Raw genomic sequence first — 26,532 nt, forward strand, 5'->3', positions numbered from 1 at the left:
AATTTTATTTTTTCGTAACATTTTAGAGAAAAGAGCACTAGTATAGTCAACATAGTGTCTAAATTGAAAATTCTACATTGCAAATAAAAATAAATTCATAGACCTAGCATATCTAAACATAGAATTTAGATTAGAAACTTGAAAATGTTTTATCACGTAAGTAGTCAACTGTTAATTCAAGTAACATATTTTTAACATCAAGATATAGTATATAGCAAATTACTTAGCAAAGTACTGCTGCAAAGTAGCCTAAGCCTAATAGTAATATTCCTAATCTAATTAATAAGTAATAATTTACTTAGACTTAGTAATTACACTGCACTGCCTCTGCTAAAAATCAGTAGGAAGGATCATGATATCATCATGATCATAATAATCATGATTATCATCTTATTCTGAACTCATGTAACAATAGTAATAGTGTCAATAGTAACAATAATAGTAACATATATGTTATGTTTTTTTATTAATTATTTAGAATTTAGATCTACAGTGATCTAGTGTTTCATTGAAATATATTTTCTTACTTTATATCCTATTCATCTCTCTCTCCTTTCGTTTTTAATAGATATGAATGTATCGGCTTCGGGTAAACCCATTTTCACAAAACTAATTTTATTTTCGTGGCGAAAGAGAAAAACTTGAAAGTATCATTAGCTAAGTTTAACATAATCTAAATCTAATCCACTAGATTAGTAAACACAAACTAGGACCCGCAGGCGTGTGTAATGTCAGGCTATTATATATATATATATATATATATATTAGATACTTCGATTTTCCGGTCGCGCAAGATTTTTTTTGGTTACCGGAACCGGTAGTATTCGTGCGGCATTATTTAAGCCGAAAGCAGTGGTGATTTCGTTCCAGTCTGGTTTTGTCTTCAAAATCAGACACAAAAGGATAATCGGAGCCCTTTGTTTGTTCAAGGATCGGATATCAGTTAATTCTTTGGATTTATATCAGTGCTTTTCTATCGTCTTCATGGAGTTCCAGCGTGTTGAGCATAGGGGTAAGTTGACCATCCATAGTTTTTTTATTATTCTGAAAAGCATAGTTATTTAAGTCAATCCATGTACCTTAATATCTAATCTAACTATTTTTGTTCATATTATCGCAATAAGTGTTACACTTTTTTAGTAAAAAGTGACCCAGTGCATCAAGTATCTTGGCTAGAAAACGAAACTAGCCGCCATTACTAACCGGAAATGATAGATTCAATGGTTATCAATGGCTGCATAGCTTTTTTGTTAGATCGATTTTTTTTAAATCCATCATCTAGAACAGATTTATTTAATCATCCGTTATTTTGAATGTTATTTTTTAAACTTTTAGAATGATTTCAACCTAGTTCAATTGATATTTTTCGTTTTTAGTTAAATTTAAGTGATAATTCTTGCAATAGCTGGTAATATAATTGCGATAATTATAAAACAATTTTTATACACAATTTTAAGTGATAGTTACCATAATAATCACTACTAATTATGTTATAAACAAGTTATAAACAAAATAAAACACAAATCAATTGAAATATCATTTTATTTCAATGAAAATAAATTTTCAGATATTAATCTATAGATCTACTTAAATCTACTATATTCTCTATATGATTTAGGATAATTGTAGAAATTTATTTTAAAGTAAAGGCTTGGCTGGACTTGGACTTATGAAGTTGAGCCTTCTATTTTACATTAAATGTCTTATTAAACTGCATTTTATTAAAATTGTACATATGTGTAATTTTGTTTGAAACATTTTTTTTTTCACAATGAAATAAAACTAACTTTTTTTTGTTACATTTTCCCCAGATAATGTGGGCGTGGCAGGCCTTGATGTCGATGTTGTTGACAATAAATTTCGAAGGCTGGCTGCCTGGTCGTGCGGTTTGTACGCTGGACTGTCGTTCGGACTTATCGATGGTCCCGGGTTCAAACCCTGCCCGCTCCCATCCCCCGTCGTCCTGCGGGAGGTTTGGACTAGGAAGTAATTATCTTCAACTCTGAAGGAACATCCGAAATAAGTAAAACATTTTACAAGGCATATGACTGATGTGAAAAACTTTTGCAGGAAGATTACCCGCAGCTGGCACCTAGTTGCACCCTACTTGGATAAAAAAATTTCTATCGATGCTGCTGGCAAAAAGACACCTATCCAAGTCCTAAGACAGCACTGAACGACCTAGTATGGTGAAGAAGTTGCGACCTGAAGGTGATGTTGAGGCTACTGAAAGGCCAGGTAACACAGAACAACACTGAGCTTGTTGTTGCAGAAAAGCGGTCAGTCTTTTAAGGTAATAACTTTTACATTTTCTTTTGTTTCATTCATTTTTATAGTTTCAAAACAATTCCTTTTTAGGTGTCTCAACCCTTTTGACATTTATTATATTTATTAACAGGGCTTTTTGGCAAGATGTTGACTGGACCGTGGATGACACTAATCTACAAAATGAAAGATGAAACATTTTAAAGATACCATTTATGCAGCTATTATATTTATTCTCTTGTTTTCTAGATCTCTCATGTGAAGGTCTGCATTGACAAACTAAAGCCACTAAAGGCCATTGTGGATTCTCCAGAGAATCTCCTTTCAATACTAACTGATTGCTTTGGCCAGACTCTGGATACTGAAGATCTCGTTCTGAAAACCCTGAGAAATGTGACTGTTGATGAAGTATTTATCAAGATCACTAAAGAACTTGCGCTGAAGGTTTTTGTAAGGTGCTACAGAGACAGTACTTCAATTGATAATTTCCAACAACAAACAAATCCATTATGTGCTTACCCATCAAATAGTTAGATATATTTTATTTTAATGGAACATGTTGCATATCTGGGATGTTATTTATTTAATGTGAAAAATATAATTTCACAATACAGATGATAATTGTGCTATGAACCATTTATATTAAGTCTTGATAATTTTACCTTTTCAGCAAGCCTACATTGGTATGCATTAAAAGTATTTATTCTATTTCAGCAAAACAGATAGGGTACACCCAAACAATGTTCATCTTCAAACAATCATGCATGATCCTCGCAAGCTTTGGATACTGACGTACATTTGCAAACGCACTCAGACTGATGACATCAAGAAATCTATTTTTGTTATTTACATTTTATGTAAATTTAAATACTCTTTTTTTTTTTAAATTTGTTTTAATTTTGTAAATCTTGTATAATTATCTCAAAAGTCTAGATTAAAATGTTACAGCTCTCAAAGTATGAAATAGAAATTTTTGTTTTTATTTTTGTGTTGTTTTTCCAACATGCTATTCATCCAAAGTTTATTATAAGTATCAGCAAAAAGTTGTTCATTTCAGTTAAAAGCCTAAAAAGTAATTTATGGCTAAAAAAGTTGCAACATTTTAAGTGTCAACATAATGAAAACTTCTGTCTCAGATTATAATAAAATAAACAAATAACACATAATCATGCATGCATTCCTGTAGAAAACTTCATTTAAATTTCTCAATTAATTAAAAATTTATAACCAACATAAATTTTGGTTGTTATAACCATAAGTGTCAACATAATATTTTGTCGAAAAAAACTCAAACTTGTCATTCCACATTTATCAAAAATCAAAATTTTCAAAAAAATTCTTATCTCAGTGTTAAAATGGAAAACACATAATCATGCATTTCTGTTTAAAATTTCATTTAAATATCTCAATTGGTTAAAGAGCTATGACCAACATAAATTTTGGTCGTTTTTTAAATTGTCGTTCCACGTTAACAAAGAAAATTTTTTTTTCTTAAACGTCTTTCTCAGCACTATAATAGAATAAATAAATAACACATATTCATGCATTTCTGTTGAAAATTTCATTTGCATATCTCTATTGGTTAAAAAGTTATAACCATGTAAGTGTCAACATTTATTTTTTTTTTATCGTTTTCGAAATGTCGACCCACATTTAAGAAATTAAAAAAAAAGTTTCAACTTCTATCTCAGAATTATAAAGAAGAAATAAATAACACATAAACATGCATTTCTGTTGAAAATTTCATTCAATTATCTCTATTGGTTTAAAAGTTATGACCATTTATGTGTGAATATGTATTCCGTTTCTGTCGTTTTTCAACACCTACCCCTACATCAAGGGCTTAACACAAAAAAGTGTTAATAGATATCCCAGATTTAAAATTGTCATAATTATCAGAACATAATTGCGCATTTCTATGGAAAATTTTATTACATTATCTTTAAGCGTTAAAAAGTTATAGCAATTTAAATGTATAAGCTCCTCCTGTCGGTCACAATTTTTTGGGTATTTTAATAGGCTAATTTTCCGATACTAAAATGGTCATAACTTATGTTCTAATTAACCTAGAAGCATAAATGAGGTATCAATGAACTCCATTCAAAAAGATCTATCTAACTATACTAGTTTCATTTAGATTCATTAAAGTTGAATTTTTTATCAAAGTACCTAATATATATATATATATATATATATATATATATATATATATATATATATATATATATATATATATATATATATATATATATATATATAGTATAAGTATTAGAATAGATCTAACTAGATATATAAGCATTTTAAGGCCTATTTATTAAGGTAGGTACTTCGATAAAAATTTCAAAATGATCACAATGCAATGAAACCTATGTAGTTAGATAGAGCTTGAGAAATGCTTTCCAATGATACCAATTTTATATTGCTGAGTTAATTGTGAGGGAAGTTATTAAATTTTTAGTGGCCAAAAATTAGCCTTCTTTAGCCTTTGTAAATAAAAAAAAAATCTGTGACCGAAACAACTGACAGTTGAACTTAAATTAACTGTATTATAAAAAGTCTTAAAGATATGGGGTTGAAACTTCACACTCTTTTACATTAACCAGTATTCTGTTAAAATAAATTTAAAAAATAAGACCAAGCAATAAAATCTTTGAAAAAAAGTTAATTAATATATAAAAAAAGCCTTCGACAAAAAATAAAAATATATGTGATTTTGTCATCATATGAGCCCAAAAATCACAAATAAAAATAATCAGAGATCTGTATTGTGTTTTATTTTGTTTAATTATAATTCTACTGTATTTAAATAGCTATTTATATGCATCAGATAGATAATTCTTATAAATTATAAATGAAAATAGCACTGCGCAGAAAAATATTTCCTATAATTTAATGACTATAAGTTTCATAAACTTCATAAAAAAACAGTTTTAACCTTTTTGTAGAGCACTGGCAATTAATCATTTTAAAATGCCTTAATTTAAATGCTTTAAAAATTAGATTGTAAATGAAAAATTTCTTGCTTCGGACAATAAAATAAAAAAGAAACCTTGCGATTTTATAGAAGTTATTAAAAGATTTTTTACTTGAATATTTTTGCAATAATAGCTCATCATTTTAAAAATATAATGTACTCATTTATTAACTATTAATTTACATGTATATTAATAGAAAAAAACAACACACAGAAAAAAAAATTAATTATTAGTTCGCTGAGCTAAAAATGTGAAAAAAAAAATTGTAATAGTTAATATTATTTTTTAAAGTAATTAAACTTTTACTTTAAAATTTGCAGATTACAAAGTCATTATAATAAAGACACATTCCCTCTCCATAATCTAGCATTCAAACACTATAAAAGTTAATTTAAATGAAAAATTCCTATGTGTGCTTCTAAAAATAGCTCGTGATAGACAGAAATTGACCATTTCCAGTAAATCACAGTGTTGGTTGTTACTAAAAATAGATTTTAACCATCAACTTTGAAAATTAATATCTAAAGAGTGCACCAAGCTACAAAGTTCAAACTTAGCACACATATATATATTAACATGCTAAATTCAATAGAATTAGTGAGATTGTTGTAACCATAAACACTTTTATTTTATTTAAAAAAGAAAATTTTACCCTTCTTTGTCTTTGTTAATTTTAATATCAAATATCTTTAAAGTGCGCCAAGAGAATTTAATGAAATTTGAAATATACACATTTCATAATATGATAAATTATTGTAGCAAACAGCATTGTTGTAACTTTTATAGGAAAAAATGTCAACTTTCACATAAACTTTTGGTAAGAAAAATTTAACAGATTGGCTTCAAAAGCAAATAAAAATGATCTCTGATATCTTATGTTTACAAAAAGTAATCATAATTAGTCCTCAAATCAAATACAATATGCTAAAACTTTGATGGAAATGACCACCCCTAAAAAAAGGGTAAAATGTGCTGACACACTTTTCAGCCATTTTTTGGGAGAAAAAAAAATGGATCTTGGTCAGTTTATCGAAGTACCTATATAAGGCATATTGAATATTCAAATCAATAAGAGTCAACTCAATAGTTAACAACTTCTTAGAATCTACTCTCTACTTTTACTTTTTTTTAGTTTTCTCTAATTCTAGATCTAGAGTCTAGTAGACAGTAATAAGAGTAGTAGATCTATAAATCTAAACTCTAGTTGATATGTATGTTAGATATTCAGAATATTGACATGATCATCACAGATAATCTACAATCAATCTAAATACTACTTAAATTACTAGCTAGATTCAGCTAGATCTCACACTATAACGTAAATTCTGCTTATACAGTCCATGCTTACTTGACATTGAAATAAAATCTAGATTATGTCTAGAAATCTAGATCTACATTGTATTGTTATTGTTAGGGGCTTCTGTACTGTGGCTAATTAAGATAAACTGGTAATACTCAACAAAATCCAAAACCACAGACGTAAGGCTGAACAACATTTATAAGATAGTTGACTCTGATTCTGAATGTTGAACAAGAAGTTTTATTAGATGAAGGAAACCCTCAAATGTCAGCTCTACAAGTAGATCCAATTCTAAATTGACTTTATTTTTAGAAATTATTCTAAATCTGACTTGTGTGTCTTGTATTATAGTCCAAGCTTTTTGTCACTTAGCTTAAAAGCTTTAGATTACATTTACTACTTCTCTTTTGAAGTAACGTCTGTAATTTCTAACATATAATATATAAGATACATCTATTATAGACTAATCACTAAATATAATAGGTTCTATAACTTATAGCCAATATATTTAAAAGTATAGGAAATAATAATAGTAGTATTTGTTGTCACCAGTTTGTTTGAGAGTTGTGTTCAAACAATCAATTATATAAAAAGCCTTATATTTTTGTCTCTCAAAGTAACATAATATTTGCAGGTTCTGAGGTGCCTCTAGAGTAATATGCAGAAAATAATAGTGTTGAATACAAATTTCCTTCCAGCTCAATTCAATAAAATATTTACTCCAGTAATGAATACAAGTTACATGAACCATTTATACTTACACTTGTAAAATCATATTATAAGTAGTTAAATAACTTGAATGACTAATGTTAAATAAAGGGCAGTGAACAATGAATAATTGCAGATCAAAAGACTGATGACCAACAACCCATTACCTTGACTTGTTTTCCTTTTGTAGTCTTCATACTTTACATCTACCAGAAAGACTTTTCTGGATGAATGTATATTTATAGAACATGGCATTCTTCACTTTTAGTTCTAGAATTTTATTTCAGTGACCAACTTAATTGATTACATAAATATCTTTTCAAGGACTTTCTGAAGTTTTGGTCTAACTAATAAAAAAAATATTTTGACCTGTATTTGATTAAAGCTTTACACATGTACACACTTATTTCGTGCAATGTGTGGTTGAGCATATTTGTGTCCAAAGATAAAAGGTAGCATATATATATATATATATATATATATATTCTCATGTGGAAGGCATGGTGGCTGAGTGGTAAAGTGCTTAGCTTCTGAACTGAGGGGTCTTTAGCTTTGAATCTTGGTGGAGACTGGGATTAGGGAAATTGATTCTTCAGGATTTTTGGGATACCCAGAGTACACACAACTTTAATGGATACTTGACTAATGTTGAAAAGTAATAGCTGTTAGTTGATGTGCTAGCCACATGGCACTCTTGTTAAACATCTGCTATAGAAACAGATGACTGTTACGTCATCTGGCTCATCGAGTGACTGTAAGGGGTACCCCAAAATTTTAAGAAAAGTTTTATATATTGCTGACAGTTCATATCTTTGAAATGTTACAGGTGTCTTTAGAGCATGATATCTTGTTACATCCGCGTTACTTTGGTCCAAACCTTTTGAACACAGTGAAACAGAAATTATTTACTGAAGTAGAAGGAACTTGTACTGGAAAGTAAGTGGAAAATTAAAATAATTCATGTTTTAAAAATTGTTTTATATACATTTATGATTTCAACAAATAATTTATCAAAATGACACTATCTCAATTAGCTGGTAAAAAAAGTTGCAAAATTACTTTAACGTCATTTTTTGTTTCAAATTTCTAACAGATATGGTTTTGTGATAGCAGTTACAACTATTGACAATATTGGTGCTGGACTGATTCAACCTGGCCGTGGATTTGTTGTGTATCCTGTTAAGTACAAAGCAATTGTGTTTAGGCCTTTCAAAGGAGAAGTTTTGGATGCAGTTGTAACACAAGTCAATAAAGTAATCACTAATTCTATATAGAATCTAAAATACTTAAGTTTGACAGCATCACTTCATACTTTTGCAGATGATTTACCCCATGACTCTAGCCTTTCAAATTCATATATTGTTTTTCTTTAATATCTGTTTCAGTTTTCTATCACCAATAATTAGCAACAATTATTATTTTATGCTTCTTAATGGTTCTCAATCTGCATGGGCTTTATCGTATAATGTAAATGAAATTACGCCAGACATAGCAGAATTAACACTAGTTGTATTATGTGGTTTTTGTCGACGTTGATCTCAATAAGCATTTTGGAAAATATAAAGGTTGGAAATATGTAGCAAATTCATTTTAATGTACTAAGAAATATTCTATCCATCAATTGTTACAATTAATACATTCTTTTGTACTCTTTCGTTCTCTTGTTTCTTGTCAATATCTATAACACACAAAGTCATTTAAAGAACACAGTCCATCGTCTCAGTTTTTGCTAGTTTACATGAGGTTCGTGGCACTTACTTCCTGATGATCTTTTTTTACTTTAAGGTTCTTCAGCTATAGATCTCCACATCTGCCTTTTTCCTTGGGTGTCCAGTCTAATGCTGTTGCTGGAATCTTATCTTACTTTATCCTCCCAGTAGGGCCTTTTTTTTTTTCAGTTACATTTTTAAAAAAATGCTTCAATGTTAAAAAATAATATAAGAAATGAATTTATATTTGAAGGCATTAATTTTTGAAAAAAAAAAACAAATTGATTGAATAATAGTATTGGTTGCTTCTTCGCAATCTCTGCCATATGGCAAAGTGCTATAACATTGCTTTTGACAAGCTTTTTTTTTTGTGTTAGATCTGCAGGTTTTCTGCATTGCCACAAAGGCCTGGTTGGCTTTAGATGGTCATATTTTTCTTGTGGTGCAGTTACTTTCATAAATGATAATGCTAAGTTAGTGGAGCAGTCATTTCATTTGCAGTTTCCTAATGTATTAATTCTTTAGATTCTACAAGCATTATTATTTGAATATATCAGTAAACTATTGCTATATAGTTGTAGTTGGATAATAAATCGACCGCTTCAGGACATAGAATGTACAAACAGTCTGTCATTTACCTATAAAATTTCAAAGCTTATCTAGCCTAGGACTTAGAAAATACAGTTAAACAATTTCAAAGCTTATCTAAGCTAAAATAATTATTAAAATTAATTAGCTTTAATTAGAGAGTATTTCTTGATAGAAAAGAAAAAAAGTAAATTTTCCCTTTTAGACTTTGCAATCCTTGGGGCAAATGATGTTAAGGTCTTCTGTTTCTGTGGCCAACGGTTAATGAGCAGGGTGTCTTGTGGCCAGCACAACGATCAACTGTCTTTACTTTCCCCAACTAAAGTCAGGTCCCCATTAGAGTTGGGTGGAATCAGGGGCGCCCTAAAAAAAAAACTGAAATTCAAATTCCCAGTCTTCACTGAGATTCAAACCCAGGATCTAGGTTAAGAAGCCGATTGCTTAACCACTCAAGTTAGAAGATTAAGAAAGTATAATGTTTGAAGAATATCTTTAGAAATGACAACACAAAAATTTTTTTTTTTTTTGTTATAAACATTTATTTTTTTAGATTTAAATATATAAATTAAGTAATTCAACATAATAAATCCTTCAAAAACTACAAAGAAAATGTTTGGCATTTACTTCTGCTGATAACTAGAATACTTTTGTTGACCATTATATTATAAACATATCTCTTATTTATTCAGGTTGGACTGTTTACAGAGATAGGACCTTTGTCTTGTTTTATTTCCAGACATGTAAGTATTGTAATACCAAAAGTACTAACTACTAGATGAAGGTTTGAAATTTTTTTTTATCTTTTTTGTCTGCTTTCTGTACATTACAAAAACATTTATGTAATTTGAAAATTCGCTTCTTCTTTTAAAAACAACACCTTTTTTATTCATTTTTTTTTTTATCAGAAACAAATCATATTTTACACTTCCTATTTTTACATTGTCTGTGGTAGCTTATGTACAATGTGATCAAGAGATGAATTAGTTTGTTTTTATGATGTCACTTTCTTGAGAATTCTATCACATAAAATAAGGTTTTAATTAAAAAAATATTTTTTTTTGTAGTCTATTCCAGCAGATATGGAGTTTGATCCCAGCTCAAATCCTCCTTGCTACAAAACTAAAGATGAGGTAATTTATTTTTACATTTTTATTAATCAATAGCAAGAAGATTTACAAATAAATAGTTTTCCATTTCTTAAGTAAAAACCCAGCCTCTGTGTCTAGTTCTCAATTTTATGAATATTATTTTATTGCTGTATAAATATTTACCACAATTGGTACAGTTTTATATTTGATAAAGCCTTTTTCACACTCCACTTTTATTTACATGGCAAAATTTTGAAAAATGTGAAGAGAACATCCTCCATGTTTGACAATGATCTAAATTCAATCAAGAAGATTAGTAATACCTAAACTAAGGCCCGCAGGTCATATCCAGCTAGTAGTTTTTAAAATGACTTTAACTTCTTTCACTTGATCACTTAGGATGTTGTTATTTTAACTTCTTGTATGATGTTCACTTGATCACTTAGGATGTTGTTATTTTAACTTCTTGTTTGATGTTCACTTAGGATGTTGTTATTTTAACTTCTTGTATGATGCTCCCTTAGGATGTTGTTATTTTAACTTCTTGTTTGATGTTCACTTAGGATGTTGTTATTCAAGAAGAGGATGAAATCAGATTAAAGATTGTGGGAACAAGAGTGGATGCTAAAGACATTGTAAGTTTTAATCTCTTCTTAATATATTTCTGTTTCTGAGCTAGAGTTATTGGTTTCATTTATTAACAAGTAGAGACCCAAAACTGATTTTTTGTTTTCAACAGTTACGTAGTTTATTTTCACATTTACCTGGATAGAGGTCATGAATCTAAGACTAAGACTAAGACTATGGCTATAGCAGACCTGCCTACCGTTACGCAAAATGCGTATTCGTTACGCAAAATCTCCCAAAAAATGACCGTCAGTACGCAAATACGCATTTAACCCGTCGCATTACGAATTTCGTATCCTTTTTTTTCCCCCTCCTTGACTAGCTTACGAGCGGTCACTGAGGTCACGCTAAGCCGTCCTGTTTGGGGGTGGGGGGAACACATTGTGTTCAGATCTATACGTTGATTGGTTCTTAAAAGCAATTAGATTTAGTCTAGAAATGAAGAATGCGAGAGTGATGGAGTGGCGGGTTGGTACCAGGTTGGTACTGTCAGTTAGCTGATACACCAACGTGACTTTTTTTTTTTTTTTTGTAAGTTCATTAGTAGAAATTAATTTTGTTGAATCCCTGAGTCCCGTATTCAAAAATATCGAAGTGCTATCGATTCAAAACACATTGAGTGACATTGTAGGCCTAGATATCTAGTCAAGATCTAGATCTGGATTCTAGATCTAGATAACTTGTTATACAGGAATAGATCTAGCTAGAGTCTAGCTAGTCATTACGTTATGTCATGATTCTCTACATTACTCTACAATCTGGACTCTATATACAATTTAGTTGTAGTATGATTTAGATTGACTAGATCTAGATCGATAACATCTATGATCTACTACCATCTAGTCTAGATCTTGACTAGATTCTTAGTATAGAATAGATCGAGGATGAAGGTAGGCCTACGAAAGTTTGGAGTAGACCTACGTTTGTAGCGGATCCACATACACTCTTGAGCCCGAGCCCAGATCTAGAGAGTAGATTATATTCATTATATAGACATAGATCCAGATCTAGTCTAGATATCATCTCTATTGTCGTATTGATCTAGATTTAGATGTAGATCTAATCATGACATCTAGATCTAATATTATATATATATATATAATATATATATATATATGACAAAATAGTGTATCGCGTGTTACGCATTCTGGTGCCAAAATACGCATTTTGACCATCAGCGTTACGCATTTGGACTTTTTTTGGTAGGCAGGTCTGCTATAGGCAAATATGTAGAAAGTTTTGCATTCTTCAAGTGTTGAATTTAAAAAAAAAAATTGTTCATCCTCAAAACATGAGTTTTTCAGGAACATTATATATTTTGTGGGCTCATAATTTATTGTTATGTGTAATGTTTGTCAAGGATAAAAAAGATTATTATTATTAGCTAGAAAAACATTTTAAAAATACATTTTTTTAAAAAAGACAATACTTCCGATATACAACTTAAATCAAATTAAAAAAAAAATAATAACAAAAAAAATTGTTCAAACTGGGTATTAAACCCATGATTTTGACATTGTCAAATGTGTGAAATTGTGCATTTAACAATTGAGCCACCAGGACTTTGTTCTTTTAGTGATTATTTATTGATGTATGGACATCTAGATCTTATAGTAGACCTAGACTTCTGATTTAGATCTCTCAAGATCTAGATCTTTGTTTTAAAAAAAGTATTTTGTAGTATTTTTCTTGTTTTCACTATAGTTAAGTTATGAAGCTGGATCAAATCCTGACAGAAATAGTTTAATTTTGTTATTTTGATTTATATTCCCACAGTTTGCTATAGGAACATTGATGGATGATTTCTTGGGTAAGTTGATAAAGGTATACAGTACAATGTGTGTTGATATTTCTTTTCAAAATTTCATTTTTAAACAGATATATGTCAATAATCTTAAAGTGTACATTTAGTCCTCATTTAAATATGTGTCCTAGTATGGAACAGTTGGTTTCCTGCCACTATTATCAAGTGTAGATTTCTAGGTTATGTTTTGATAACATATCTGAACCTAAGTCATGAACAAAATTCAAAGTTTCATGAAAATAATCAAGAATAAATATTGGAAATTGTTTAGATAACTTGCCAACATTTTTAATTTTCTGTGTGTTATTATTAATAGTTGCAGGTACAACCTATGAAACTATTTTGTTTTCCTTGCAGGTCTTTTTTAAAATGGATGAATCTCACTGTTGTGAAAGGAAATGTCTTGAATGCAGAGCTGCGTGTTGTGTGTCAGGTGATATTGAATGTATTTTTCAACATTCTATTTGTTTTGTTTTAAAAACATTTATTATTAAATTTTTTTGTAAAATAACTATTTTGAGTCTACTTGATTTTATATTGCACAATTTTCTATGCATTGATCATTCTTTTTATAGTTATTATTTAAGTTCTGTAAAAATCTGTGTCAATAATTTCTCTGTGATGTGCAGTTGTTGTTAATTCTTTATGACCTACTTTCTTGTCTCCCATAAAGTTGTTCTAGGAAAAGAACACTGATTGACTTGCAATGTTTGCTTTACTGGCAATAAGTTAGCTTTTTTTTTTTTTGGATCAACAGAAATTTTATTTCTTTCTTCCTATTATTAAATTTATTAACCCTAAATAGAATACATGTTTACAAAAATGTGCTTTTATCACTGTTAGCAAGTTATTTAAAAAATTCTAGTAATCATATCTCATGTTAAACAAACTTGTTCATTTGTTTTCCATCTTTCGGATGTTCCTTCAGAATTGAAAATTCTGTCAGAGCATCAGGGGAGCATTGTTTGAGGTCAGGACCATCAAGATGACAGTCCAAAGTGCATATCACATGATCAAGCAGCCAAACTATTGACTAAATTTAAATATTCTGTGTAACTTTCTGATGGTGTTGACTATGAAACAATAACTATAGATAATAACTACAACATCTGTGGCATTTTATGTCTTGAAAGATAATATTTTTCCTTTGCAACTTCTTGTGTGACTAAAGAGGCCAATCCTTGATACACAGCTGCGGTCACTGGTTGGGCATATGTAATCACCAGGCGCTGTTGCATTTTCACCCTTCTTTCTATTACTGTTATGTGTGGCATCTGCAATCCGGGATCCTTCTTTTATGCTCGCTCTCCATGTGGATCTATCCATTGCCACTTTTTCCCAGCAGCTCTCCTTCCTTCTGCTAGATCACCATTCAGAATGACTTGTGGAAGTTGACCTTCTGGCATTCTATGAATATGGCCATGGCCAAGCCAGCCCAGGCATCTGCTGCTGATAACACAGCAGATGTCCTAGCACCCTGCTCTTTGTAGCTCTTCCTTATTGGTTATTTTATCTTGCCACCTTATTTTAAAGAACCGGCTAAACACTGCGGACATCTTGCTTGAGGCTCATCAAGGGTACAATCATTTTCTTTTCCAAAAAAAACTAAAAATTCTTTTATATTGTCAACAGCATATTTAGTTCTTTGGTCTGACTGCCTCATCAAAAGTAGTACAGTGAAAATATTTTTTTAAGAAATTAAAAATGTTCATGAATGAAGTATACGATTGGAAATGATATAGGCAATGAGAGGGATTTTTCATTGATGTTCATGTTGCTTTGTTTTGATTATCATTGACAAATAAAATTTCAGCAATAGAGTTACAGTGTAATGTCATCCAGTGCTCAAAACACAAGACACAACCGGATATACAGATTCCAACCAATAATAAATAAAAAACACTTTGAATATCCAATATGGAGATAGCTGCCGCTTCTGTTACAATTTGACCTTTGCAGACACTTTGTTCTGGCCACCATTTCTTGATCCATATATTTAACAGACCAAATTCTGACAGTAGAAGAATTCTGTGGAAGTATAAACATTGTAAACAAAAAACAAAAACATTAAGGAAGTCAAGTGTTAACCAAAGCTGAAATCCCCATGTTTGATGTAGATTATCATCTTCAAAACTTTAAAGATTTGCCACAAGAAATATATGTTATAATCTACATGTTAGATTTTTTTTAACATCCCAAGCTTATTGATGTGGTAATCTAATCTTTATTTTTACTGAAATTAAACTAAGTCTTGGCTAATGCAAGCCTAGTTTGATGTAACTATCAATCACAAACATACATATCAGGAAACGTATATTGTTTTGTTTTACATGTTTTGGATGTTACTTCAGAAATGAAGATTATTACATCCTAGCCCTAACCTCCCGCCAGATGACAGGATACAGTGGGCAGGACATCAAGTAGACAGAGCACATACCACAGCCTTTGAGTAACTACTGCAGCACCCACCATTTTATTAAATAATAGTACGGAAATTCATGTTTGTATAATAGTTAAAGATTTATATGATTACAAAAAAATAGAATCTACATGTATGTATATGTCAACAGCAACACACGTGTAACCAATTAGCTTAACCCTTAAAGTGCTGAGCTGTTTTAGAATGAGTGCATACAAAATGGAATTACAATTCTGATGTTTAGAGGCTAAACTACCACACGCGTTTTAAGGGTTAAAAAAAGGAATTTAGTTGGCTACTTACTCAGCAGAAAATAGCTGAGTGTAAGCTGATTGGTTGACCAGACCAATAGCATACTGCACACGGAAAAAATTTTCTTTGATTTTGACCAGATTACATTGCTTGTCCACCAAGAAGTCTGCAACAGATTTATCACTAATGTAAGCATAGTGACCTCGTTGGACTTTAGACAGGTGGTCATTCATGTCTAATGATAGAACTGTTGAGTCTGACTGATTAAATTGTTGTACTTTTTCCCAAACAGCTCGCTGGATGGAATCATTTGAATTCTGAAATAAAATATAAGGAAAGTACCTGTCTAGATTTTTTGGGTGAAAAGTCGGCAATAGTTTATAATGTAAATTTGAATAAATCTTCATGAATATCAGTAAACATTATGTGAACTGAGATATAAATCCCAAAAATTCTGAATATTGATTCATTTTATTATTTATGAATAAACTTCACTAAAAGAAATTTCATAACCAGGAAAATATTGTTACTATTTACATCAAAAACACAGCTACATTTCATTTCCAGTACAAATGAGAGTAAATTTAACAAATAAAAATTAGCCTTGGTTAAGGAATGGATTTGTTTGGTTTAATTAAGGAAATACTATGCTTAAGTTTACTGGCGATGGATTATAAGTATGCTGCCATACTAGGACAAAGAATAAATCTGTTTGATCTGTCTATACTGATACTTACCATGAACAACCTTTCCAGTATAGTTTCACCAACTAAGCCCCATTTGAAATCCTTGTGCTCCAACATGGCCCGGAGGGTATCAAACGGAGGAGTTTCCTTGGAGACTGTCAGAAAAGCAAAGAGATTGCCACTGTAGGTGGAGGAAATCACTAATGTGAATAGCCACCAGCAACTCAGAAGTGTTCTTGCAGTCAGAGATTTAGGCAAATACTCACCACCTATTGAAAAACAAAATATTTAATGCACAGAATTCTGTATTTACTGTAGAGTAAACCTATTTTTCATCAAATAATAAAATTACATAGGTCATGCTAAAATCAGCTCTCTTTTGCCAGAAGTTTAGGTTCCAATGGTGTGGTGTGACCATAACGATTATCACTATTAAAAAGTCCACAAGAGATAACATATATATTAGCCAAAGAAGTTATGCTGGACTAATAACCAGGAGGCGCAGTGGCTGAGCGGTAAAGCGCTTGGCTTCTGAGCTGGGGTACGGGGTTCAAATCTTGGTGAAGACTGGGATTTTTAATTTCAGGATCTTTTGGTGCCTCAGAGTTCACCCAGCTCTAATGGGTACCTGACGTTAGTTGGGGAAAAGAAAAGGCGGTTGGTCGTTGTGCTGGCCACATGACACCCTTGTTAACTGTAGGCCACAGAATCAGATGACCTTTACGTCATCTGCCCTATAGACCACAAGGTCTGAAAGGGGAACTTTTTTAAAAAATAAACATTAGACATAAGCAATTAAGTGCTATTCTTGCTTAAAAAAAAAAATTATCTTGCATAAATTTAAGAAATAAAGAGCCAGCAGAAGTGCTACCTTGTTGGATCTATGGTGCCGGCATGATATGGAAGTTAGAGATGAGAAAAAATGTTTTTTTATGAGGTATTTTTTTCAAAAAGCAGGAAAACACAAGGACTTTTAAAATAAACAAATACGTTAAAGAACTCTTTGACCAGTGTTTCGAAAATTCTTTTTATTAAGAGTAAAAACTGTAAAGTAGTTAAATGTGTTAATATAGGTTTATATTAAATTTTAATGTATAAACTATCGGTACCTTGATTGATTAAAGCACCATAAGTATACCAAAGGCAATCAATATAGCCACGAAAAGGACTTGGGCATTGTCTGTATTTATAGTATGGGTTGAGTCTCTCCAGCAGTGTAACTAAGGCAGTGAAGCACAACAATGAAATAAAAATCGTTACATGCACCTGAGCAAAAGAAAATACAAATTTATTTTAGACTCAAGTTACTTGCTCTAATTTAATTCTTTTGTTTTGTAACTTTAAAAAAAACACAGAAAAAATTAATAAGTAGATCTATAACATTGATAGACTAGGGCACTATGCTACTATCAACTCATCTAGGCTAGATCTATTCTAGTATTGTCTTTCAAAACGCTATTTTGCTGTTTAAAAGTAACTGTATTTCTTTTTTTTTTTTTTTCAATGATTTATCCATAATCTAGATCTAAATCTATTTAAATCTACCTGCCAAGTGAAAGGTTCTATAAGTGTTAACCATTTCGTATCGTAAGGATCTGCCTTTTTGAGAACCACTGTCGTGTAGTCAATGAAAAAGGGAAAAGTAAAATCCATGACGTGCGCTCTTTCTGCGTCTATGGTAACGGGTGCCATCATGATGTCCACTTGCTGAGCAGAGAAACAACAATAAAACACAAAGATAAAGGCACATTCCTCGTTCCATATGCTAGGACAAATTTATACAAATGCTCCTTCTTCCCTAGTGCTATTAGAACATGGAATGGGTTGCCTGAGCTAGCCAGGAAAACCAGTGACCTAGCAGAATTTAGGTCATTGGTTAAAATGCATTATTATTATATTATTATAGCTTTTATATAGCGCTACTTTCATGCTTATAGCATGCATGAAGAGCGCTTTGGTCCAATCTCATTTGTGGGGAGGGGGTATCTAGGAGTTGGTTTTCCGTGCTGCCTTTAGACGCTCAGTAAACGCAACTCTGCCCGTGTCGAACCTCAAGCCCCCTTCTAGGTAGCCAAGGCAAGCCAAGTTCAAGCGCACTTAGCCTCACGACCACGCTTCCCACTAGATCCCACTAAATGCATGACGCGTAGGACGTAATCATCTTTTTTGAAGTAACGTCTGTATTATATAAGATAAGAAGATACAATATAGACCTAGGCCTACATAGCAGTAGTATTACAAAAGGACATTCTTTAAAACGCTCTGCATGGAAGTGGTTAAAAATCAGCTTAAATTCAATCAAATAATAATCTGTGTCAGCCCGAAAAAAAAAAAAAAATTACACTGCCGTATATGTGCATACAAAATACGTTTGAGACTGTAAGCCTATTCAAATTTTTCGAACTATAGAGTACAAAAATAGGCTACTATTATAGCTAACCAACAATCTATTATCCAGCCCGCTCCAACCAATAATGAAATGTATTATGTCGTTTATGCTTCAATAGCATCTCAAAAGAAGTCCGTCAAAAACTTTCTTCCAGTGATTCACTTTTTGTAACAACTTCTGATTCATGTAAAACTGTTAGTGTAAATTTTAAAGTCAATTTTAAAGGATCACGCTACAGAAAGAAAGCTAATCGCTATTATAAATGAACGTAACAAACTAACCTTTTGTTGGAGTTGTCCAATCATACCACTGAATGAACCATTCACTTCACGCCCCCATCCTTGACTTGTAGAATCTACCAAAATAGACCTACAGCACAGTAAATATAGTTGTATTCATTTATTACTTATAAATGTAAAATTATGTAGGCCTATAGTCTAAAGCAATGTTTCTCTAACTTTTTCATTATTGGAACACTTTGCACATTCTGAGTATTTAGCGGAACACTTTGCACATTCTGAGTATTTAGCGGAACACTTTGCACATTCTGAGTATTTAGCGGAACACTTTGCACATTCTGAGTATTTAACGGAACACTTTGCTTATTTTTTTAGATTAATTCACGTGGTGGTCTACTAGTTGATTATTCCAGTAGGTTCGTGGAACATCTATTCAGCCCTCGCGGAACACTTGAGCTCCGCGGAACATTTTTTGGGGAAACACTGGGCTTAAGTATAAACTTGTTTTATATGCAGGTTTGTGTATGTTTAAAGTTAAGTAAACTTAATTTACTCAATAATAACACAAGTAATAAAGATAGCCTACATGCTAGCTTGAGGTGGAATTAAAAGTTTTTGCATACATGGCTAACTATTAGAAGACTCATTTCAATAACTATGGTCAAATATCACAAGAAATGTGGTATGTTTAAAAGAGAAAACCCCGTCTTATATGAGATATTCTATCATAATTATAGTGTGGAAAATGAATTTCCAAATAAAATCAAAACATTATTCTTCGCTACCCATCGCTTGACCACCATATGAACGCTAAAACTGAAAGAAAATGAATGCTTCAGAAAAACCGTTGGTTATCAAACATCAGAACAAGAAAACAAATGATTTCATACTTTTTCATGTCAATACGCTGGCAGGCAAAAAGAATGAATTCCTCAATATTGTGAAGAGAATAAAGCTAATGTGGTTTGGTCATGTTGTAAAGACATGAATCACTCAAAGTCATGTCCCAAGGTACAGGGGAGGGAACACGAAGGTCTTCCAAAGAAACACTTCTTGGACAAAAAGAAAGAGTGGCCGCTCCTTGATCTTCTGCAAAGGACAGCTGCTGATCACGTAGAGTGGAGGAATTTTGTTACGCGAACTATCACAGCAACCCTACGACCAATCTCATTACCTCTTTCTCTCCTAACTGACGATACCAGCGTTGATTCCACCAGAATGTGGTAAATAATTACGGAAAGAGTTAAGGGACTGATGGTTAGGATGCCAAGAAAATGTTTACATTCATTTATTTTACTTGAGTTCTAATCCAATAGATGATTCAAAGATTGTATGTATTCACTAGATGAGCTACCTATCTCGTATCGAGCACAAAATGTATTAGGCCTAAACAATAAAACAAATCCATTTTTTTTTTGGGAAAAAGACGAGCTTATCTAAAAGGGAAGAACTCCGTCCTGAACTATATCTACCAATAATATACAAGTTTTTTCCCTTATTGATATTGAACAAAATGATTGATTATCTATAAATAATTGACTAATTGAGTATTTTTGTTTATTGATTCATGTTTTGTTAGGAAACTTTAAAGTATCAACTTCATCGGAGAATGCGTGAGGGAGAAATAGCGTTAACAATTATTTACGGGGACTAAACCCAACAACCTTTAGCCACATCTGTGAATACTGAAGTAGTAGTTTCCTTGTTGATATTAAACAAAATAGTGAACTACCAGTAGTTAATTGTCTAATTGGTGACTTTTTAAAAATTGATTCATGTCTTGTCTATGTCAATCAATAATTGAGCGAAGTTTGATCTTGATCCGAGATTGGATATGGGAGAAATAACATGTGCACACTTTTTACCAGACAGACAGAGTGTGTTGATTTAAGCGTTATAATTATTAAAGTATTTTAACAAAATTTCAACATGGGTCTCTTTTAGACTCTGGGCATCATCTTGCACTTGCCTGGCCCTATACATCAATGAATATGACTTATATATAAGTATGTACAATATTTGTGTGATGTAGACCATGTCTACGTTAACACAATGAATGAAGATGGTGCAAGGGAACAGCTATGGGTGAAGATGGTTCAAGGGAACAGCTTTGGATGAAGATGGTGCAAGGGAACAGCTATGGATGAAGATGGTGCAAGGGAACAGCTATGGGTGAAGATGGTGCAAAGGAACAGCTTTGGGTGAAGATGGTGCAAGGGAACAGCTATGGGTGAAGATGGTGCAAGGCAACAGCTATGGGTGAAGATGGTGTAAGGGAACAGCTATGGGTGAAGATGGTGCAAGGGAACAGCTATGGGTGAAGATGGTGCAAGGGAACAGCTATGGGTGAAGATGGTGCAAGGCAACAGCTATGGGTGAAGATGGTGCAAGGCAACAGCTATGGGTGAAGATGGTGCAAGGCAACAGCTATGGATGAAGATGGTGTAAGGGAACAGCTATGGATGAGGATGGTGCAAGGGAACGACTATGGATGAAGATGGTGCAAGGGAACATCTATGGATGAAGATGATGCAAGGGAACGGCTATGGATGAAGATGGTGCAAGGGAACGGCTATGGATGAGGATGGTGCAAGGGAACAGCTATGGGTGAAGATGGTGCAAGGGAACGGCTATGGATGAGGATGGTGCAAGGGAACAGCTATGGGTGAAGATTGTGCAAGGGAACAGCTATGGGTGAAGATGGTGCAAGGGAACAGCTATGGATGAGGATGGTGCAAGGGAACGACTATGGATGAAGATGGTGCAAGGGAACATCTATGGATGAAGATGATGCAAGGGAACGACTATGGATGAAGATGGTGCAAGGGAACGACTATGGATGAAGATGGTGCAAGGGAACAGCTATGAATGATGAAAGTGCATTCAAAGAAACAGCTATGGATGATGATGGTGCAAGGGAACAGCTATGGAGGACAAGTCTTACGTGAAATTTAAGCGAGTCTCAAGGTAACGCAGAATGTCCATACAAAATCCACTATAGCTGCCTGTTTTGTCTTTTATTATAAAGGGAGGCCACTGCATGAGAACAGTAAAGTGAATAATGAAAAAAACATATCCATTAATTATCCGATCTTATTGTATAGTTATAACCTATGAGTACTGTGGCTGTGATTAAGAACATTAACAGAATTGGAATATATATTAAATTAAGTGTTTATTTTTGGTTTAGCTTACTCTGCATTAGAGCACTATACATGATCGTTTAACAGATGAGAATTTGTTAAGATTTAAAAATCATCTGTTTATCGCCGAATAAATAAAATATGAACTTTTGAATATCAGCCAATGTTTTGCTTTTTTTAAAAAACAATTACAATGAACTTAAAACTATAAATAATGATATGTTGATAATGACAGCATTCCTTCGCACATGTCTTTTAAAAACATTTATGTTAAATAAACTGTTTGAACAGACACATTTGAGACAAAAAGAAAATCCACGCAACTCTAATGTGTACGTTTCTTTTGTTGGGAAAGTAAAGGCGGTTGTGCTGGCCACATGACACCCTGCTCGTTAACCGTTGGCCAAAGAAACAGATGACCTAAACATTATCTGTACTCCTCATCACCATCATAGATCGCAAGATCTGAAAGGGGGACTTTACTTTTTTTTTTTTTTTTACTTAGGTCCAACTTTAAAAGGGATTCAGCTATTTAATATGTGGGTCATATTAAGTCCTGGACACTAGAGTAAGAGAAAGATTACCGGGCTACAGCTGGAATAACCTGCCCAGTTTTCAATGAAAAACTTCAGGGGAGGTAACTTTTGTTTAAAGGTCATGGACTTCTTCATTAATAACTCAAGCTTCATTCAAAGATTCGCGAATTGGTACATAAAAATTGGATGGCTGCCTGGTCGTGCGGTTTGCGCGCTGGACTGTCGTTCGGATGGTCGAGGGTTCAAATCCTGCCCGCTCCCATCCCCCGTCGTCCTGCGGGATTTTTGGACTAGGAAGTAAACTATCTTCAACTCTGAAGGAACATCCGAAACACGTGAAACACTTTACAAACATAGCCGAATATTCCTGGCCGGTCTCACCAGCCATACGAGGAGGCCCGAAACCCCAGTGCAATAGATAGATCCATTATCCATACAAGGGAAAACAATGTCATTTAACTACATTCTAAAACTCATGGGAGATAAGTTACACATTAGATTCTAGACTAGCTATTCTTTAGTTCTTTAAACACATTGAGATTATAGAAAATTAGAGACAATTTACTCATAGAATTTATGCTATCTATACAGCTATTGTGAAGGCATATAGCTATATATAGGCCTACAAGTATGGGTTGCCAACATAAACATTAATCCTAAAAAGTTTCAAAGTTCCTACAATGAAACATACATTTTTACAAATTGTAAGTAGGCCTATATTCCAATGAAAGAGTAAGGCAACCTTTTACTGACCACTTCCGGAACACAAAGACAAACTATTGCTGACCTCTGCTATTACAGCTATACTGACCACGTGTAGATCTCATGGTCAAAATATTGCTAACCTCTACTATTACAGCTATGTGAGGTGGTCGAACTCTGGAACACAAAAACAAAATGTAGCTGACCTCTGCAATAACAACTTTAAGCAGCCTTTGGTTGAGGTGAAATTTGACATTTGGAAACACGGTGTCCTCCCCTAGCTGAACAATATCCAAGTGTGACGTCACTATAGCGACATCAGCGAGATAGCGGCTTCCATTGCCGTAGTAAAGAGATGTTATTTTGGCCATTGCACTTTCAGGAAGCTGTTAAAATAAAACTAAAAAAAGTAAATTCAAGATTATAGGCAACACTTGGAATGGTCTGGCTATCACTATCAATAGTTGCTTTTGATTATCTTCTTATCTTATATAATTTAGACGTTACTTTAAAAAAAAAGAAGATGATTACGTCCTACGCGTCATGCATTTAGTCATGCAATTGATAACTGATTATTTCTATTACATATTGTTTTCTTGTATACTACGAATGTTCCTTCAGAAAAGAAGATTATTAAGTCCTACGCGTATCAATGTTAAACTAGTCGTATCAATGTTAAACTAGTCTATACTAACTTTGATTTTTAGCGGCCCCCGAAAGGGGAAAAGACGCTATTAGTTTTGTGTGGCCTGTCTGTCCGTCCGTCCGTCCCGTTTAGATCTCAGAAACTAGAAGAGAAAATGAAAATCGGACATCATAATATTTTAGTTTATTCAAAGTTCTGACGCAAGGGCTACTTTTTTCTTTTCCGAAAGTGAACCATCTAATTTTTAAAATTATATATGCAAGCAGATTTTTCAAAAAATTACACCACTTTTCAATGAAAAACTTCAGGGGAGGTAACTTTAAAAAAAAAAGATCATGGATTTCTTCGTTAATAACTCAAACTTCATTCATAGATTCGGGCATTGGTTCAAAAAACTTGAATCTAAGGTCACAACGGTAAAAGTGTCAATGGATCATTTTAAAATATATTTTTCTTTATTAACTAATTCATTGAATAGAATACTGATTCAAATGTTTTAAAAAAATAATTTTGATACGAACTTCGTTTTAGTTATAAGTTTAAAAAATAACGAACTACTTTTATAGCGCGCAGTTTTGACATATCCTCATTATAGAACCTACACTTGACAGTCTAATAAGACTAAACAGAGCCCAGATCTAGATATATCTATAATATATATATATATATATATATATATATATATATTATAAATGTATTGATAATTTGAACAAAATTTTAATTATTAAGGCAATAACTTATCTTCTAGATCTAGCTAGCTAGATTTTTTTTGTCTAGTTTGTAAGACAAATGACAATGGAGATATTAATTTTTATTTGCGAGGGGAAAGTCTTGTTAAGTCATTTGTACACAATTGTAGGTCAAGAATTATTTTTTTTGTGTTGCCAATTTATCTAATTTTGTTAGAAGAATAAATCTTTTTTTAGTTTCTCTTTATTACATGTAACATATATTATTAATTTTTAATGTATGGATAAGGTTAATAATTACTATTTTAAAAAATATAAGTGTACGCTAAATGAATATATGGAGATGCTGTGGCTGAGGGATAAAGCACTTGGAACCGGAAGTCCCGTGTTCGAATCCTGGTGAAGACTCTAGGTCAGCGGTTCTCAACCTTTTAAGCTCAGCGACCCCTTTTTAAAATCCCCACTCTCCGGCGACCCCAATCCACACAGCAATAGAAGAATAGACAAAAACAATCCATATTTTCGATGGTCTTAGGCGACCCCTGGCAAATCGTCAATCGACCCCTAAGGGGGTCGCGACCCACAGGTTGAGAACCCCTGCTCTAGGTGGACCACTTCGGGGGCCGATTTTAAGTTTGTGTTTCCACACAAACTGTCTTTGTAATCTTGTTTAAATATAATGTAGCACATTTCGACCCGTGAGGACATTGTAATATGGTAAAGTTTCAGATTGCGTTTTTTTTTGACAGTGGTTATCAGGTCATCATAGGGCCCATTAGCCGTTGTGGTCCTGATTCTAATCTCTTCGTTTTTGATGCGTTCTTTGTAGGTGATACCTAGGATCTTTCTCTAGAATCTTAATTCCATTTCCAACGTCCTCAGGGCTCGCAAAGCCTTCAGGGAACAGTACCAGGCAAAAGAAGAAGAGGCAGGCAGAAAAAAGCGATGCGAAGACAACATTAAAGAATGTACGGGCCTGTCATTGAAAGAGATCTACAGATAATGTGTGGGGCCCTAAACGTTCAAAGACTAAGAGATAGATGAAGGTGAATCTAGGTTAAAACGTTTCAATACGAGGTCAAACAAACTTACACTGTAAAAATATGTCAAGTTGTCATTGAGTGATTGTAATAGAGCTACACTATCTACACGGGTCACGTTGAGTACAACAGAAGTCACTCTTTCTATGTCATTGCTTGAAGTCATAAAGAGAAGCCAGCGAGATCTCATCTGAAGTTCTTTACTCGCCTCTTGAGCTTGATCTTCTTTATTCGCCTAAAGGTGAAAGAATATTAGCCTACAATACCAATTGGCAGAAAGATACCGGCTTATCTTCTTCTTATCTTATATAATACAGACGTTACTTCAAAAAAGAAGATGATTACGTCCTACGCGTCATGCATTTAGTCATGCATATTAACCAATGACTTAAATTCTGCCAAGTCACTGGTTTTCCTGGCTAGCTCAGGCAACCCATTCCATGCTCTAATAGCACTAGGGAAGAAGGAGTATCTGTACACATTTGTCCTAGCATATGGGACGAGGAATGTGCCTTTATCTTTGTGTCTTTCTGAGTATTTTATTAAATTTTGTTTTTGTATTTGAAGAACTACAGGCCGTTTACAATTTTATATCATCATTAGCAATAAAGTTTATTTCGATCTTATCCTGCAACCAATATTTGGGTCAACATATTTAGACTCTCTCAAAGATGCAAATACAAACTGAGGACTTTCAACAACTATCGCGTACAAATGTAGAGAAATC

The 26,532-nt window shown here is 32.7% G+C and overlaps 2 protein-coding genes across 5 annotated transcripts in view; one reads left to right on the forward strand and one right to left on the reverse strand.

The window, feature by feature from the left end:
• LOC106059198 (DNA-directed RNA polymerase II subunit RPB7) lies at nucleotides 1-13,575 on the forward strand. The gene is made up of 8 exons (XM_013216762.2): nucleotides 1-156; nucleotides 8,075-8,184; nucleotides 8,342-8,501; nucleotides 10,235-10,285; nucleotides 10,610-10,675; nucleotides 11,197-11,268; nucleotides 13,037-13,070; nucleotides 13,422-13,575. The coding sequence occupies exons 1-8, from the start codon at nucleotides 145-147 to the stop codon at nucleotides 13,430-13,432; spliced, it is 516 nt and encodes a 171-aa protein (XP_013072216.1). The 5' UTR covers nucleotides 1-144; the 3' UTR covers nucleotides 13,433-13,575.
• Nucleotides 11,069-26,532, reverse strand: part of LOC106059179 (glutamate receptor ionotropic, kainate glr-3-like) — a 22,761-nt gene continuing 7,297 nt past the window's right edge. For 2 of the 4 annotated variants that reach the window (XM_056022998.1, XM_056022997.1), the window contains exons 4-12: nucleotides 25,858-26,040; nucleotides 23,637-23,816; nucleotides 21,994-22,085; nucleotides 19,092-19,179; nucleotides 17,967-18,128; nucleotides 17,531-17,687; nucleotides 16,473-16,690; nucleotides 15,787-16,052; nucleotides 11,069-15,092 (exon numbers count right to left, since the gene is read on the reverse strand). In XM_056022998.1, the coding sequence (XP_055878973.1) occupies nucleotides 14,834-15,092; nucleotides 15,787-16,052; nucleotides 16,473-16,690; nucleotides 17,531-17,687; nucleotides 17,967-18,128; nucleotides 19,092-19,179; nucleotides 21,994-22,085; nucleotides 23,637-23,816; nucleotides 25,858-26,040 (1,605 nt within the window). In that variant the 3' untranslated portion in view covers nucleotides 11,069-14,833. The remainder of the gene's footprint in view (nucleotides 15,093-15,786; nucleotides 16,053-16,472; nucleotides 16,691-17,530; nucleotides 17,688-17,966; nucleotides 18,129-19,091; nucleotides 19,180-21,993; nucleotides 22,086-23,636; nucleotides 23,817-25,857; nucleotides 26,041-26,532) is intronic. The other 2 variants (XM_056023000.1, XM_056022999.1) reach the window with 2 other exon arrangements.

Source organism: Biomphalaria glabrata, chromosome 3 (genome assembly GCF_947242115.1).
Source record: "Biomphalaria glabrata chromosome 3, xgBioGlab47.1, whole genome shotgun sequence".
Taxonomy (NCBI): Eukaryota; Metazoa; Mollusca; class Gastropoda; family Planorbidae; genus Biomphalaria; species Biomphalaria glabrata.

Coding starts and splice junctions, on each gene's coding strand:
- LOC106059198 (XM_013216762.2), top strand. Junction 8,502..10,234: donor TTGTAACACAAGTCAATAAA/GTAATCACTAAT, acceptor TTATTTATTCAG/GTTGGACTGTTTACAGAGAT. Junction 10,286..10,609: donor CTTGTTTTATTTCCAGACAT/GTAAGTATTGTA, acceptor TTTTTTTTGTAG/TCTATTCCAGCAGATATGGA.